This window comes from Pezoporus flaviventris, unplaced genomic scaffold, assembly GCF_033815535.1.
Source record: "Pezoporus flaviventris isolate CSIRO_AGI_PZ_B2104156 unplaced genomic scaffold, CSIRO_AGI_Pfla_v1 ptg000213l, whole genome shotgun sequence".
Taxonomy (NCBI): domain Eukaryota; kingdom Metazoa; phylum Chordata; class Aves; order Psittaciformes; family Psittacidae; genus Pezoporus; species Pezoporus flaviventris.
The window spans coordinates 16,029,407-16,045,661 of record NW_026892761.1 but is presented as its reverse complement, the minus strand read 5'-3'; the positions used below and the strand labels follow the sequence as shown (position 1 = coordinate 16,045,661).

Here is a 16,255-nt window from a genome sequence, read left to right as displayed (position 1 = left end):
TGCACTTGGAGAATGATCAGAGTGCAGTCTGTAAGCAGAGGGAGCGCTGGAAGAGAGAATGATCAGAGTGTAGTCTGTAAGCAGAGGGAGCACTGGCAGAGAGAATGCCCTCAGAGACAAAATAAACACCGGAGATTTAGTGGAATGTCAGGGCCTGCCCTGACATACTTTAGATGAAGATTGAGGAGGAGCGGGGGAAGATTCGAAACCCTCCCCAGCAGAGCCCCTGGCTACAGTTAGGTTGGGGAACGATAAAGTAAAATTTCTTGTAGAAACAAAAGCTACTTATTCTGTTATAAATTCTTGTGAAGTGCAAGTTATCTATATAGAAGTTTCTATATAGAAAAGCTATCTATAACAATCTACACCAAACGGAAGGACTAACATGACACAGAAACAGGCTCTTCTCTCTCCACCTGAGAGAAAGCAGCTTGGCCGTTTGAGATGCCTCAGTGGAAAAAATTCAGAATTGTCATAAAACGACAGCACTGATTTTCCCAATAACTGCCTCAATCAGTATCAACTATGTTGTTAAAACAAGAATGTTGGACGATGATTTCTACTGAAAACCCCATTTCTTCAGCCCTACTCAGCCAGTAATCCAAAGCTTTCCATCTGATTCTTTAATCGTGTTTAATTTTTATATGTACTTATGGTTTTCTCAAAAAGCATCCTTCTTTCAGTCTTCCTTTTAATCATGTACCAGAGTTTTAGTTGAAATAATCTTACTGCAAGCACGCAGTATCCCCTTTCTTACAGCCAATTCAAACTGAGCCATTTAAAAATCAGTTACCAATTGTATTCCCCGCAGCTCTCTGTGCATGCTTATTTGATTATCGATCAGCTGTTGTGTAAGTCATACCTTACAGCCTAGGTTGCAAGTAGTTATGTACTGAATTTCTATAGCGTACTTACAGTCCACAGCTTGTTCTGGCACCTGGTGAGCGGATGGTACTGTCTGCCCTCGGAGGACCTTTTGGAGAGGGGAGAAGAAAAAAAGCCCATTCAGCTTATCTGAAGGTAATTTTTTAACAGAAGTTCTAAAGCTGTCATTACTTACCAGTTGTGGGTACTGATTGCCCTTGGCAGCCCAGAAGACTTGGTAGTGCTAGTTGTCTTCGTACAGGAACTTGACAGCCCTTGTGAATAAATGCAAACAGCTGGAAAACAAGCTCTACTGAAATCCTGGAGTCACTGCACATGTGGAAATAAAGCTTACCTTCTCTTCCAACAACCTGCTGATTGACAGAGAGGAAGATTGAGGCAGTTCAGCGGCAGTCACCAAAGCAGCAGGAGGGATACCTGTCGTGAGTGGTGCTGGAGGTGGTGGCTCCGGCTGCTGCTGCTGAATCTGCTTACGGAGCCTTTTTGTGTAGCCAGCTCCATTTCTGAAGGTGTTCACAGCCTAGAGGCAGAGGAACATTTTATAAAGGTAATCTGAAACTTCAGCAGATACACCAACAAAACCTCCACGGAGTAAAATTACTTGTGTATTCCTGGAAATGCAATCCAAGGCATTCAACCACAGCTACATAAACACACCACATTAAACACTCATGTCAATCATGGTTAACTCAGGGTATCTGTATTTAAAATACTTCAGTGTTAACACCGAATTTGAAAGTGAGGTGACTGTGTTAAACAGAAGTGTGGCCTGAATTTGCCAGATGGTCTCTAAAGAGCTGTCAGAGATAAATGTGCTTGAAAAGTACATTTAGCCTTTTTCAATTTGGCCTTGCTTAAGGCTAAATTAATATTACAGTAATATTGTCTTCTCTCTCAGCTCCTTACAAGCTCTTTGTACGACTGATGTAAAAGTCATCACACTACCTGGCGTAGGCTCTGGTTGGCAACTAAAGCATCAGGAGAAACATCTGTCTGATGACACGCTGGGCATGTGTATTCCTCAGACTCCAGCAACGCCGTTCTAATACCTGTGCATAATTAGTATAATCACAATACAACAGTTTTCAGCCAAACTAAGGAAAGTTGTTGGGTCTAATCAAAACACGTATATGATTCATGGGTGAATGTGGTCTTGAGTGTATAGCATGAAGCTACAAATGTTCAAGAGTGTAAAAGATTTCTAGTACGCAGCAAATAGTTACACAGTTTTGACATTTCACTGTTGTAATATTTGAAGATGGAGTGTAGGCTGTGTCTTCATGATTCAACTCATCCTTTTTCCACTGTCCACTACAGCAAGAAGTCATTGACCCCAAAGTTAATGAACAAAGTGCATCTCAAAAACAAGCGTTGGTAGGCCTGAGTTCTGAAGGTTTGAACCAGCTCTCCCGTGGAGAAGAATGCGGATTAAATGCCTAACTATCCGTTTGTTGCAGACCACAGTCAGTCACCAGAGGTGGCTGTATAATTTTGTATGAGAGAAAGGGCTGTGGACAAATATTTGATAGCTAATACTGTAATCACCTGCACAGCTAGGCACTCCTCTGCATGTAAAGAGGATGCAACCGGATCTGTAGAAAGAGAAGCAAGTTTTCTGCCTTTTGGTTTTTGTTTTTTTACTTTATACGAGATGAGTCCTTTCCTAGTCAGGGTATACTTAGGTTTTCATTAGAACAGGTAACAAAGCAATTTTGTTATCTGCTGTTTTTGCTTTCAGAAGATCAGATGTGATGTTTTCAATTAACAACATGGGAATAACACTTACATTCGTCACAATAACTGCTTCCACAGCAGGGAAGAATAGCTGCATCAGTCATTATATCTTTACAAATGAGACATAACAGCTCATCCGGAGCAGGACCGTCAGAAGAGGAGGAGGATGGCTCCTTTGGTAAAAATGGAGGTCTTTCCCTCTTTCCTCTAGCATAAGCTTCCCTGAAGGACGTGTGGGGAAGGAAAAAGAACAAATTTAAAGATGGGTAAAGGAATACTTTTCCAAGCCTTGCATTTTATCAAAAGAAGATACTAGACAGAATTCTTCTCATTCCACACTAGCCTTCTGAACTGTAGGCACTGACCTGAAACTACTTTCCTATAGCCGTAACTCTGTAAAATAAAAACTCGGAGGCGGATGAAATCTCAATCCAACAGCTGTTGGTTAAATTTTTGTAAGAAACGTTTGAAACATAAACCAGAAGCAAAATGACCTCTCAAAGAGAACGAGTCCCCTGTCACCACTACTGAAGCTTTTTGCAGAAATACAGATCCTTGGTGCACCACAACCTGAACCAGCTTCCAGGGGCATGACAAATATGAATGACCACCCTCTTTTCAGATGAGCAAGTATCACAGGTTTTAAGGTTAAAATGCAATGACTGCGCTTCCTCTCCCGTAATTACAGATGCAGTCCAACTTGGTTGCATGGCCACTCAGATGTTTACGCATGCTTTCTCTCATTCGCTTTTTGGTCAGTCCAATTAATTCCATACTTACGCATTAATAATCGGTATTGCATATTTTCCAGTGTTTGTCAGCATTGCACCCTTTGTGTTGGGATCTTTCACCTCTATCATGAAACTCCTTGGAATTCCTGTGCTCCTTTTCAGTCTGGGAACAGACTCAACATTTTTGTCCTGTTAAGCACAGAAATGCAGACATACCTCATCTTAAGACCTACACTTAAAATGACAGTTCAGTGATGACTGTAAGAAGCAAAAGCCTTTAAATCCTCTCCTTCTACCCAGCGTGAAGGTTGTTCAACTGAAACACTTCTTTTCCTAGGGTGTTCCTAGGTCACCTATCGTTCCTAAGTCACCTATCGTTCCTAAGAAGCTAAGAAGCTTCTCAGGGAAGTGGTGGAATCACTGTTCCCTGAAGTGTTCAAAAGAACACGTACGTGAGGCCCTTAGTGACATGGTTCGTGATGGATTTGGCAGTCCTGAAGTATCAGTTGGACTTGATGCATCCCTTCCAACCTAGGTGGTTCTCTGATTCTGTGAAAGCCTTAAGCAGAGTTTTGATCTGAGTCGACATTCTTTGGCTTAACAACAGGTTTCTTAAGGGTGAAATATCCCTTACCTCATGATGCACTGGGAGAAGAGACACAAACCTGCCTCCCTCCCCCCCTAAAGCACAGTTCAGAGGGAAAGCTTAAGTCAGGGTCAGCCACTGGAGAAACATCTATTCACCAGCTATAGATGAAGCTTGAATTCATACCTCACGCGTATACATTCAGTGACCAATGTTAAAGGGCATGAACACTCAACCAGAGACTTGTGTCAGTAAAACACACAAATATTCAATAGATGGGGTCAACAGAAACATCTTGGTTTCGTACAAAATCCTGAAAACGTGAACTGTCATTAAAAGAGTTAAAACAGAAACATTTCCAGGAATATTGAAATACACCAAAATATGCATGTAAATTCACAGACAAAAAGATCTATGGACTTATTTCAGGTCTGTGGCTTAGAAAAAAGAAAAAATTACATTTATAATCCCGGCTTTCCCTTGAACTTTGAAGGGCTTTTCAGCATTGCCATGTAACCTCTGTATTTCACCTCGAGAGAAACAGTTCTTAATACGATTATTCCTCTGTTTGTTACTTGACTCCCAAGGTCAGAAATTAAACAAGGTCAGAAAGTAACCCCGGAAGCCCCCAAAATCTTACCCCATTTCTTGGGCAGTCCTTTCTATAGTGGCCAGGTTTTCCGCAGCAAAAGCAAACATATGATGGTGGAGGTGTACCCAAGGGCTTCTTTGTGTGACTAGAAAGGTTTCAGGAAGAAAAAGGTATGCATGTGTCTCTCCTGTTAAAACAAACATCTACACAATTTTTCCATAATCATCAAAGAACTGATTTGACATTATCAACACTTACTTGACTGGACCATATTCACGGAAAGACTGTATCATCATGGCTTTTATTTTATCTTCTTCAGAAGCATTGGCTTCAGCCAGGTTGGCAGTCTGTTTAACACGGAATTATTTGACACACACGTTAGAAACACAGGCAAGCTCACCCAGGCAAAGACAACACCACTTGCTCAACCCTGTAAAGCGCACCACAATGCTAGCTGATGTTGCCTGAAAACACATGCTTCTATAAAACAAACACAGTTGTCCTGAGAGCGCGCTGGGGAGACTTTGTGCTTGTACGTGACGCTTATGTGCCTGCTAGCCTACTTGAAAAGAGCATTCTTGGGCACTCAAAACCTTAGGCTTGACATAGACTTGTGTAACCGATCCACTTTTCTTCCAAGTGGATTCAGCCAAGTGGTGAGTAAAAGAAATGACACTAGCAGCAGTTTTCAACTGGTTTTGAAGCTCCAGCCCATTTGAAGGAGAAGACAGCTACTGTGCATTTAATTGAGAAAGATTTCTGCAAGTTATATTATTTACACTTTGCAGCACTAAAAAGAACACACAATGTTAGTGTCAGGCCTGTAGTTTTTGCTTGCTGAAATTCAGCATCAGACACAAAAGCACTGAAAGGAATCTTCCTGATCCCTCAGCAAGACACAAGGTTCTTTTCAGTAGAAATGTGACCATCGTGTCCTGTAGGCAATCCAAACTGCATTTCCCCCCCCCTACTCACTTCTTCCTACTGAGGGACTTAACTACAGAGAGCACAACCTGCAGACTTTTCCAGGGGACTGTGTCCTTTTAATGGACATATTGTAATACCACCCATGTGCAGAACTAGATCTTGAAGCCAGCTGATTTTTCTGATGTTTTTATTACACACTAGTCCATATACAAGAAAGGTCTAAGGGAGTGACTGTAAATGATCTGGACCAAAATTCAACTATGGCATTTACTGCACTGTAATAATAAAACCAAAAATATTTCACAGCACACTGCCCCTGTGCTAAGCCAGCCTGAACAATGTGTTTCGAGTAAGTAACAGGTTTGAGCTGCTTTTATGTGTTGTTCACGCGTTTCTCAAAAGATTCAATGTGCGCACCACTTGGACAGTTTTTCACATTTGAGAGTAAAACTTCACATGGGTTTACAGAACAAAGGACACATGCAGGGACAGCCAAAGGCACAAAATCTCATTCCTTCAGTGAGAGAGGGAAGATGCTGCCGGTGGGAAGCCCTCTCGTTCTTAGAAATGAACTCCTGCCTCTCTTCTTAGGAGAAAGAACTAGCTCCCATCTTTTTCATTTAATTGCCTAGCACTACGCTTTTTCACAAAGGGCAGTCATTAGTGTCTTGCCAAAGTTACACAGTGTTGAGCCAAAAGAGCAAGCAGTTCCATCCCAAAACAGGCCATTGCAACATTTTCAGGTGGTCACATCTGCTAACACACCGTAGATACACACTGGTGTATTCCTCTAAACAATCAAGTACACAATTTACACTACTGACAGTCTGCATTCAAACAAATTTGACTGTGTTCTCCACTGTCCAGAGGCTGGAATTTACGAGACTGTGCAGTATTCAAAGAATGCTTCTAGGCCTCTAATGACTAGAAATTCTAAACCAGCCATGCCATTGCCCAAGTTCCAGAAACACTTCTACTTCAGCTGTTGCAAACTGCCCTGAAATGTCCATACCATACAGCCAATCCAATTCTTTTGTAAAAATGCTGTTAGATTCCAACACAAAATTAATGAAACATAGGAAACAGCTTCTGAGGTACTGCTGCTTTATGTCCTGAAGATGAGTAACGCTGCGATGCTATATTGAGGCTGAGAAGGTACTCCCATTCTGTCTTCCCAAACTGGCAAGTACTCCTTACAGCACAGTATCGAATTAGACATACTTTTTAAAGTTAAACTAAATACTTTATTAAAAATTAAAGTTTTGTTCACATTACAACTGTTATCCATCCACAGACTGCAAGTAAGGCTTAAAAGTATGAAGGAAACACTTATTTTTAAGTATTTTACAACTATATATATATATATATATATATACACACACCTTTGAAAGCTGGGCCAGAGAAACAGATGCAGAAGACTCATCCTTCATTTGTTCAGCAAAAAATAAATGCGTATTCAAGTTCTATAATCAAAACATAGCAAGAGTTAACCTCTACTGCAGTCTGAAAATCTGCACTATATCCTCTGCGTGTCATTGAAAGAGGCATTTCCAACCTACTGTAATTTGTATTTGTTCAGAATAAAGTCCAAACCTGTGACAGCTGAAAAGTGCCTATATGTGGTTAATAAGACGAAACTAAACTAACCAACTCGCTTGAGATGGACTTACTGCTCCAGAATATCTCAGAGAGGGGCCCTTGTGAAAAATGCTGAAGTTTATTTGAGAAGGAAGCATCACTACAGGAAGCTTGCTTGCAGTGTAGTTTGTAAGTTAGTCAGTTAATGTCTCATCATTTCAACATGCACTTACACAGTTATGCTTTGATGAACACAGTAGCTGCCTGTCAAGATAAAAAGCAGCCCTGAAACATGAACTCTGCCCTTCTTCTCAAAAACTGCAAAGATGCCAAACTCACCATACCCCACCAAACCCAAACACCAATCTGAACATCTGAATTACAGTCTGGACTATGTTTTACTGGAAGATAGATGAAGTTAATGTTTGGAAAATTAATACAAGGCTACACTGTTTAGAATTCAGCGCAGTGTGTAGAAAAAAGGGTGAGATTGGGTTTTTACATACTGCTTCTGATGTTCTGCTCGCTGGCTCAGTTCCGCTTCTAGGAGGAGACAGAAAGGTGATCAGAACTTCAAATAAAGCACTTGCACCCAACAGAAAGCACCGAAAATCAACTATAAAACCCGAACATCAAAACATTATGTTCCGACAGTACAGTGAATATGGAAATTTATTTGTATACACAAACTGTTATCTCTTGGTCATTCAGTGCAACTAAAAAAACCTCCAAAATCCCATTTCTACTTTGTCAGAAGTCAGCCTTACAGATACAGAACACAACAGTGCAAGAGAAAGTCCTCAGATATTTTCTCTGCCACATAAGTATCAAATATATCAAGTCTGTACTACAGCTTTGTGTTCTTAAATAATCAACCCTCAAACTATCAACGTAACTTCAGGCAATCTGTACATCCCTAGGATTACAAACAGGTGTCACATACAGTACTTTAGTTTCTATGGCAGAACAGTGATAGTCCCAACACTTCAAAGGCAAGTTTACTTCAGTGAAAACAAATCAGTCATCTGACAAAGAAATAACAAAACTGTCAGCAGCTTAGTCTTTAGAACAGTGTTTCTTTGTGGAAGCCCAAGCACTGTGTTCAGGTATCTACCATGCTTAGCCGTGGAAGTGCCAAAGTACTAGACATGTTACATATGCTTTATTGACTAAAAATAGTAGTAGAAATGTCACCTGAAAGAAGCTGCTCCTGGGATTTTGCGTGACTGAGGAGCCCTGTGACCCAAAAAAAAGTCTTAGCTGCCAGAATTTGCTTTACAATAATGCTGCAGTATTTTAAGAAATACTTATTCCATCTGAAAACTTGCTGCAATTCCACATACTCACTGACCTGCATCTATCTATCATGAGTCAGAGATGCAACCTTGATACAGTTAACAAACAATTCACACATCATCCAAAGTGTCCCAGGAGCAGAGGCAATTCAAAGGCTGCTCTGGAATTCAGGTACAAACAGTAAGGCTCCTGTTTACATCCACCTACTTCCCAAAGGGAAGTAAGTACTTTAGATTGGGACACAATGGTTGTTTCATCCATTTACCTTGAAGAACAGACTACAAGGCAAGTAACAAGGCAAGTTTTTAAATGCCTCTCCACCATTCCATCAGACTTTCAACTTGCCCAGGCATTAAGCACTCTACCAGCGGTCTCTGCGCTGTTTCCAGCTGAAGGAATAGAAAGCTGATCTGCCTGATACATTTTCAGTGCTAGAAGAGCAGTGCCGTTCTTTCCTTAGCCCCACATACAGGTATGTATTTGATCTTTGGTGCTAGCAGCATCTAGCCTCTCCTTTTACGGCAGCACTACAATATGAGGAAAGGGTGCCATCCACACGCCTATCAGCTTAGGGTAAAAACAGCCTTAGGAGGATAGCTACCAACTTTTGGTAATGTGCTAAGTTGCTTATTGGGTTTCAGGTTTGGAAAGGATTACCTATTCCTTCATTGTACTTGCACAAGAGGCAATACACTTTATGAGACTGTTCTTTTTCTCTTGCCCAAAACAGATACCGGCTTTGGGAAACTTAATAGGAATCACTTTTGAATGGAACTTCTTGTTTGCATGCTTTGCCAGCTGGCAAGCGTCGGTCTTTCCTCCATGGCTAGTATGCAAACCCCACGCATCTGGGGCATGAGAATACCTGACGTATCCTGTCCCTCTCCCCCAAGTGCAACAAAAAGTCAAACACTAAGAATCAGACTCTTCAGAGACAGGAGCAGGTTTTAAGTTTACACTACACTGCAGAACTGTTTTCGCTATAAAAGCCATAAAAGCAAACACATATAACAAGGAATCTCTCCACGCAGACAAAACAGGACCTACAACTTGGCTCTCAGAAAAATTAACCCCAAGAACAAACCCTATAGAATCATTTTAAAAGTTTCCATTGTTGGAGTTTGAACCCCATATCCCAGCAGGCCTAAAAGCGTAAGTCTGCTTTGGGACCGACACATTAAAAATCTACTCAGTGACAACAAAAACTAACGGAACCTTTAACAAGAAAGAAACAATCTGAATGCCTCATATGCATTGAAACAGTTCACACACTGAAACCAACAGCCAAGAATGCAATGCTGTGTGGACACTTACGTGACATCTGTTTTGCTGCCAGCTTTAACTCCTCCGGCAGGGATTCTTTTAACAATTACCAATGAGTTTTTAGGAATCAGGGCGTCTTCTGTGTATTCTGAAACCAACAGAAGTACAGAAAAAGACATTCAAAAGGACATGTATTAATACATACTTAACTACACAGCGCTTCAGAGAAGGCCTTTACAGATACAGAAGCCAAATTTTGTATGTAACGTCGTGCTTTCATTGCCTGAACACACTAACAGTACCTTTCAAGACATTCTCAGGTTTGATAACGGAACACCAGCAGCTAAATCTTTTTCCTTTTTTGAAAACAGTTTGAATGCCAACAGCAAAATGGTCGCAGAGGTCACTACAGGACAGCCTGCTAAGACAGTTAGCAGGCTAACTAACTGAAGTTGCTTTTGCTTCGATTAGGCTACAAAACTGATAGATCGCTGGAGAAAAACAAACCACTACAAAGTCTCACCTGCATAAACCAGGTTCGAAGGTCTGCCTAGCTTGCTCTGAAACAAGCCAGGCATTAGTGAAAGCATGAAAATTCAGATCCACTGCTTTCGCCACTGTTAACTGAGTCACTTCTGCTGCTGGTGCTCCAGAGTGAAAGAATGCAGAAGAGAGCCCGCCACCTTTGTCTGTTTCTTGGAGCTTAATCCACCCAAAGCCACACTTCTCATCTGCTCAGTGCTTTACATTTGCTTGATCAAGTCTGATACTAAGACTAGATCCAGCCACACCTAGGCTCCATCAGGAGTTTACAAAGCCAGGGGGTCCACTCTGAACTTTGTGTCTCAGTGGGAGGGTCTCCTTTTTTTCATCTTTGGTTTCTATGCAAATCATTTTAGCTTGATTCTACCTTGATTTTCTTTTCTGACACTCCATTAGACATAAACCACTGACCAAGCCGGAGACTAAGGCTAGATCTAGCTTCACCTAGGCTCCCCTCAGGGCTTTAGAAAGCTCGGGGCTCTCTTCTGGACACCGTGACTCCGTGCACACATTTGGCAAACTGGTGTAGCCAGCAGGATGCTAAATCAGATTTCATGACACCACCCCACTTAATCCCTGGCACTGCTTACCCTCTTGGTGCTCCTGCCACCTGGTGGGATGGGCCCCAGGCTCACTCGTGCTATGTGGCGATGAGCCACAGAAGGCAGGATGCGGCTTCTGCTGGCTGCGGCCATCATGGGGTGGTCTGCAACGCTGCCAGCCAGGACATCCCCAAAGCCCTGCCCATGCTGCGAACACGTACCTTCTTTGGTCTGGGCATTGCTGATCTGCAGATCACAGTTGGCTGCCTTCAGCTTCTCCTTGCGCATGATCTTGCACTTGAGGTCGCAAAGGGAGATGTCGAGGCCACTGAAGGTGACCATATCATAGTTCAGCTTGGAGAAGAACTTGTAGTGGATGCAAGACATGGTCGGGGCCAGGCAGTGCCTGCTCCACTACCGGGTCTAGCTCGGCAAATGACAGATAGAGGCCTTGCAGCCTCTACCAAGGTGAGGGCACGCGGCAAAGCCCACCGAGGGGACTGGGCTGAGCAGCACGGGCTGAGCTTGCGCTGGCCAACGGCGTTCAGAGCCTGCAGCACTCTGCCACAGCCAGGCCCTGACACATCAGGCAGCCTCTGCGGACAGAGCCTCAGGCCTCCATCGTGGCGTAGTGAGGCCCTGGCTTTGCCACCTTAACAGCTCCAGGCTATGGCCCTCAGCAAGTGAGCTGTGCCGTGATGTCGGCACCTGCCCCCGTCCTCCTCAAAGCCCTAGCTTGGCCTCAGTGTCCTCTCCCGCATGCAGCACTCTGAGGCCTGACCAACCTCTATGGCGACTCAAGCACCTCTGCCCCAGCCTTCACCAGGTGCGACAACACAGCGCACCCAGGCAACCCAGCGCATTGTGACAAAAGGCCCGTGTCACGTGCAGGTCCAAGAACCCCAAGGGGAGGGGGACCCATCACACCTGGGCCGGTCACCGCCCTGAGCTGCTCCTGTCCCTGCTGTCACCCCAGCCTGACCTCAGACAGTGACCATCCTGTCATCCCCACGCTGTCACTATGGCGACCCTCCCGTCAACATCCAGCCAGGGTGAAACATCCTGGGGCGGATGCAGCCCCACTGTGGTGCTCAGCTGCCCGTGCCACAGAGCCAGCAAAGGGAGGGGACATAACGAGCTGTTTGAGTGCATCTTGAAGAATCACAGACTTCAGTCAAAGCAGCCAGTGACCATTTATGTTTATTGCCATCAACCAACGGACTTCCCCAGTGTCCCACATCCACAGTTGCTTGAACTCTGGCGAAAAGGACTAAAAAGTAACAAAGGAACCATCGGCACTTGGGAGAGGCTCCAGGTTAGAATCAGTATCTCTTCTGATCCATCACTCTTAACTACTGATAGCTACAGGAAAGAGTGTTGCAGCCCTCTGGCAGAATGTAGCTCTAAATTCCCCCTAGCTTTTGTATCACAGCTAGGGGTTGCAAAACTAGAACAAGCTATATAGCAAACACGTCAGGGCAACTAGAAGAAGCCATTCCTGAAAGCGCAAACAGCATTACAGCCCTACAGGAAGAAACCAAATCATTATCACAAATGGTAATACGGAATCAATCAGCTCTAGATCACCTTTTAGAACTCCAGGACAGAGTATGTGCATTACAGAGAATGTGCAGTATTGACTAATAGCCACTGGGGGTTTTATGTGAATCAGTACCAGAAAAACAAAACTGGCAGAAACAAGATAAAGACTCATTTAAAAATATTCCATGAAGTAAGGCAGGGATTTCCACTACACCTATCTGGGTGGCTAACTTCCTGACTCCTGACAAAGGTAGAGGGCTGTGAACTGAAAGGAGCTGAGTTGTTGTAGTCCCTCTCTTGTTTTGCTTTGTAACGATGCATGTCTGTTCTCAGGGTTGCGTGACCTTATGAACTCAACTTATGCCTTGAACAGTGAATAGTACAGTGTGACCCTGATGGTCAAAAGAAAAGGAGGGACTGCCAGGAAAGTATCTCCCTAACTATTGTAGCAATTGGTCTTTAGAGTATGAAGCTGTATGAACTTTCTTCAGGTATATATACTTGACGTTGTAAACTGCATAGCTGTGGTTCCGTCAGCACAACTGAAGAACCCCAGCTCACTGCAAGGGGGAGAAGAACAGCCCCAACTCTGAAGAAGAAAGGATACCTCTGCACTACCCAGAACAGAGCAGCAGCCCAACCCCTCTGACATCTCAGTGAAACCTCCCCTCACCTCGCAGCAGAGATAAGGTACGGCAGCAAGACCAGTTGCAGGGATGTCCCGGTCAAGAAAGAAGCAGATGGATGACAACGCCACACAATTAGAGCTGCTTTGCAAAACAGCAGTATATGTGTGTGTTGAGTAGGCACTGGTCAAACCACTGAACACTTGAAAGGCTGTATTTTGTGTCCTAGCCTCAGTGCTACCCAGTGGCAGGATGAGGAGCAGTGGCCATAAACTACAGCACAACAAGTTCCGTCTCAACATGAGGAAGAACTTCTTTACACTGAGGGGGTCAGAGCACTGGACCAGGCTGCCCAGGGGGGGCTGTGGAGTCCCCCTCTCCGGAGACATTCCAAAACCACCCAGACACATTCCTGTGTAACTTGCTCTGGGTGGCCCTGCCTTGGCAAGGGGTTGGACTGCAAGATCTCCAGAGTTCACTTCCAACCCTAACAATTCTATGATTCTGTAAAGCCACATTCAGGATGCCCCAATTTGACTGGTACACCTCATGGCCACGAACAGAGAATTACTCTCAAAATTCTGTATTTTGTGTCCTAGCCTCTCTCCTTGGACAGCACATGCCAGTTGAAGAATTTTTAGACGCTACTCCTCTCCCCATTCTGAAAGGTGTCCTCCAAGGCACTGCCCCTGTGGAGGCCCAGAAGCCTTCCGCTCATGGGGTACACTTTACCTCCATCATCGCACTATCCTCCCGGGAAATGATCACTCCGGAAGGACTCTCACTGAAAACATAACTTGAATAGGACTGCTGCGTGATGTGGGTCAGGTTGGCTATGGGGACTGGGCGAGCCATTCTGTGGTGAACTGGAGACAGTGGGGGGAAGTCCAGGGTACTCAGCTGCCAGTGCTGGGGCTCAGCAGGCTGCAGGACACGCAGAAATTCCCAGCTGCTCACCAGTGCTGCTGACAGACATCAGGGTTTCTTGAGCTCCCACTGCTGGTCAGAAGGCTACATGCAGCCAAACATCTGCCCGCGTGATGACGCCTAAAGCAGAAAAACACGGTTAACAAAAGCATCGACGTGCGCAAGGGAACCCTCCGGCTTCTCCCCAGAAAAATCAACTGCATCCTTAGATGCATGATTTCAGGAGACAGAGGCTTCAGCAACAAGCCCAAGAACTTCTGACTTGTGCACCTGGCCACCTATTTTCAGTGCATGTTGCAAATGCTCTAAGGCAGCTCACTACCCTGATTCAGGTTTGAGAAAGCTGCACAACTACAAACCTCCTCCACTTACGCCCTGAGCCACAGAAAAGCACACACAGGGCAAGGGGGATATGCTGACACCCTGATTAAGCCATTCACTGCTCACTGGGCTGCTCCAGGGAGTTGCACTGGCATGAAAGGGCACACTGTACTGGGGGACAGGAAGGCAAGGGGCAAAAGGGAACACCAAACTCCTTAAACCAGCAGTGCCACCACAGTCCCTGCATCATGCAGCATCTTTTCTGAGATCTCGAAGAAGCAGCCGTGGCTAATATGCCTCCTGGGACAGTGTGCACAAAAACCCTCTACCGGAGCAGAAAACAGGATCCTTACGGGGCTCTCAGTGAAAGCCCCCACGTCTCCAGGCTGCTGGGATATCAGCAGCACATCCGCCCCTTTGATGGTCGGGGTCCACTACAAAGATGGTTTCCATTCTGTCACATCCTCTGAGCTTTAACAGCCGGCAGAGCTGGCTCACCCAGGCTCTCGGTACCACCCAGGCACATCACCTGCAGTCCAGCAGTACCGCTGAAAAGACCCCCATGGCCTGCGTTAACACACTGGCACACAGCTGGGATGTAAATACCGCCAAATCATCTCTCAGTTGTAACAGAGTACCAAATTTAGCAAAATTAACCTTACTTCTGAGGAAGCTTTCCTTACAGACAGCTCATCTTCCTTGTTTATAAACTACAGTATCGACCTGTTCTAGCATGAAGACTCGAACCCTGCCTGCAGTGAAGCAGCCGTTCAGACAGCCTGCACTATTTTTTCCCCTCATTCCTCCTTCCTTCACAGAAATCAATCCCTACCAAAAGTACCAAAAACTCTGCACAAAGACTGCGTAGAAAAGCCAACTGCAAGTGCCTTTACCTGCTACTATTTTATCAGGCAGCGTTCTAGGAAGAAACTAGCTTTTCACGCTAGTTTTGCTACAGCTTCACTACCTTTGAAGACAACGCCTGTTACATTTACCTAGCCAAGGCAACCTCATAGCTCAGCAAAATCATACTTCCTGTAAGAAACCTTCACCATAAGGTGAAGACAGACACGCTATAGGAACAAGTTACTCTCAAGAGACTCTTTCAACCGCTCTTCCCTTTGCTTACCAAAGTTCACAGAGCATTAGAGAACATCAACAAAAAAAGCAGGGCTCTCTCTCTCTCATTTGACAGAGCCCATTATACCACGCGTTCGGTCCAACTCCAGTGTGAACCCCAGAATAAGAAATGCAGCCTTCAAGTTTCTGGAAAAAAAGGAAGAGCTTTGAAGCGGCAAGACCAGAGAATGTTCATGAAAGCACCAGCACCCAAGTACACGTGCCTTACCACAGACCACCCGCCCCATTACCAAAGTGAGTGATGCCGTCAATATACTTGCAGCTCAGGGTCTCATGATCATTACTGCCAGCAAAGTCAGCTGGAATTGGAGACGGGAAGAAAACCAGATGCAATCAGTCTGATTTCATGCAAGCTCAGGTAAGTTCAATTTCACATTGACTGGGATTCACAGCAGGTCCCAGGCAAACCTCCAGATCCCAACACCACCCGGGCCGGGGGATGGAGAGGGAAAGATGAGGAAAGGGAGCGGGACACAGATTCTCCAAGAAAAGCACAGGCAGCAGGACAGGTGAGAGAGAGGGAAAAAGGGACAGGAAGGCAGGAAAAAGGGAAAGACAGGCAAAAATGGGGGGGACAGGGCAAAGACAGGGATTCAGGACAGAAACAGAGAGAAAATGAGAGGGACGGAGCAGGGCAGAGGTGGAGAAAGAAGAGAAAGGCAGCAGAACTAAGGGAAGGAGAGACAAGAGCACGGACTGAATGCAAGACAAAGTGACGGAACAGAAAATCCTGATGGGCTTCAGGCTCAAGATGAAGGAATGAAAAAAATGGGAAGAGAGAGCAGGCCAGAATGACAGAGAGAGAAGGAAGAGAGAGCAGGGCAGCACTGGAGGACAAAACCAGCTGCTGGGCATCAGGACAAGAGAGAGGAAAGAAAAATTCCAGAGCAAGAGTGAAAGAAGGCACAGCCAGCTGGACAGAGAGGCTTAGCAAGAAAGGATGGGACAGGGAATGGGACAGAGAGAAAGACAGGAAAAAGGGAAAGAAGGACATGAGAGGGAAAAAAAGGGTAGGGATCTGC

At 44.8% G+C, this 16,255-nt stretch overlaps 1 protein-coding gene across 3 annotated transcripts; it reads right to left on the bottom strand.

Annotated features, from left to right (window-relative positions):
- Nucleotides 1-365: 365 nt before the first annotated feature.
- Nucleotides 366-15,565, bottom strand: LOC133262569 (E3 ubiquitin-protein ligase RBBP6-like). Of its 3 annotated transcripts, none has more exons than XM_061441862.1 (14): nt 15,464-15,565; nt 9,644-9,740; nt 8,228-8,269; nt 7,540-7,576; nt 6,838-6,918; nt 4,787-4,875; nt 4,577-4,673; nt 3,400-3,539; nt 2,672-2,841; nt 1,831-1,934; nt 1,220-1,405; nt 1,061-1,139; nt 916-973; nt 366-724 (listed from the first exon to the last, which is right to left on the bottom strand). In XM_061441862.1, exons 5-14 carry the CDS (start codon nt 6,883-6,885, stop codon nt 634-636), a joined length of 1,062 nt encoding a protein of 353 aa, XP_061297846.1. In that variant the 5' UTR covers nt 6,886-6,918; nt 7,540-7,576; nt 8,228-8,269; nt 9,644-9,740; nt 15,464-15,565; the 3' UTR covers nt 366-633. The 3 variants fall into 3 exon arrangements, with proteins under 3 accessions (XP_061297846.1, XP_061297844.1, XP_061297845.1); XM_061441860.1 differs by lacking the exon at nt 15,464-15,565 and adding an exon at nt 10,899-11,390; XM_061441861.1 differs by lacking the exon at nt 15,464-15,565 and adding an exon at nt 10,899-11,390 and having other exon boundaries at nt 366-973.
- Between the last annotated feature and the right edge of the window lie 690 nt (nt 15,566-16,255).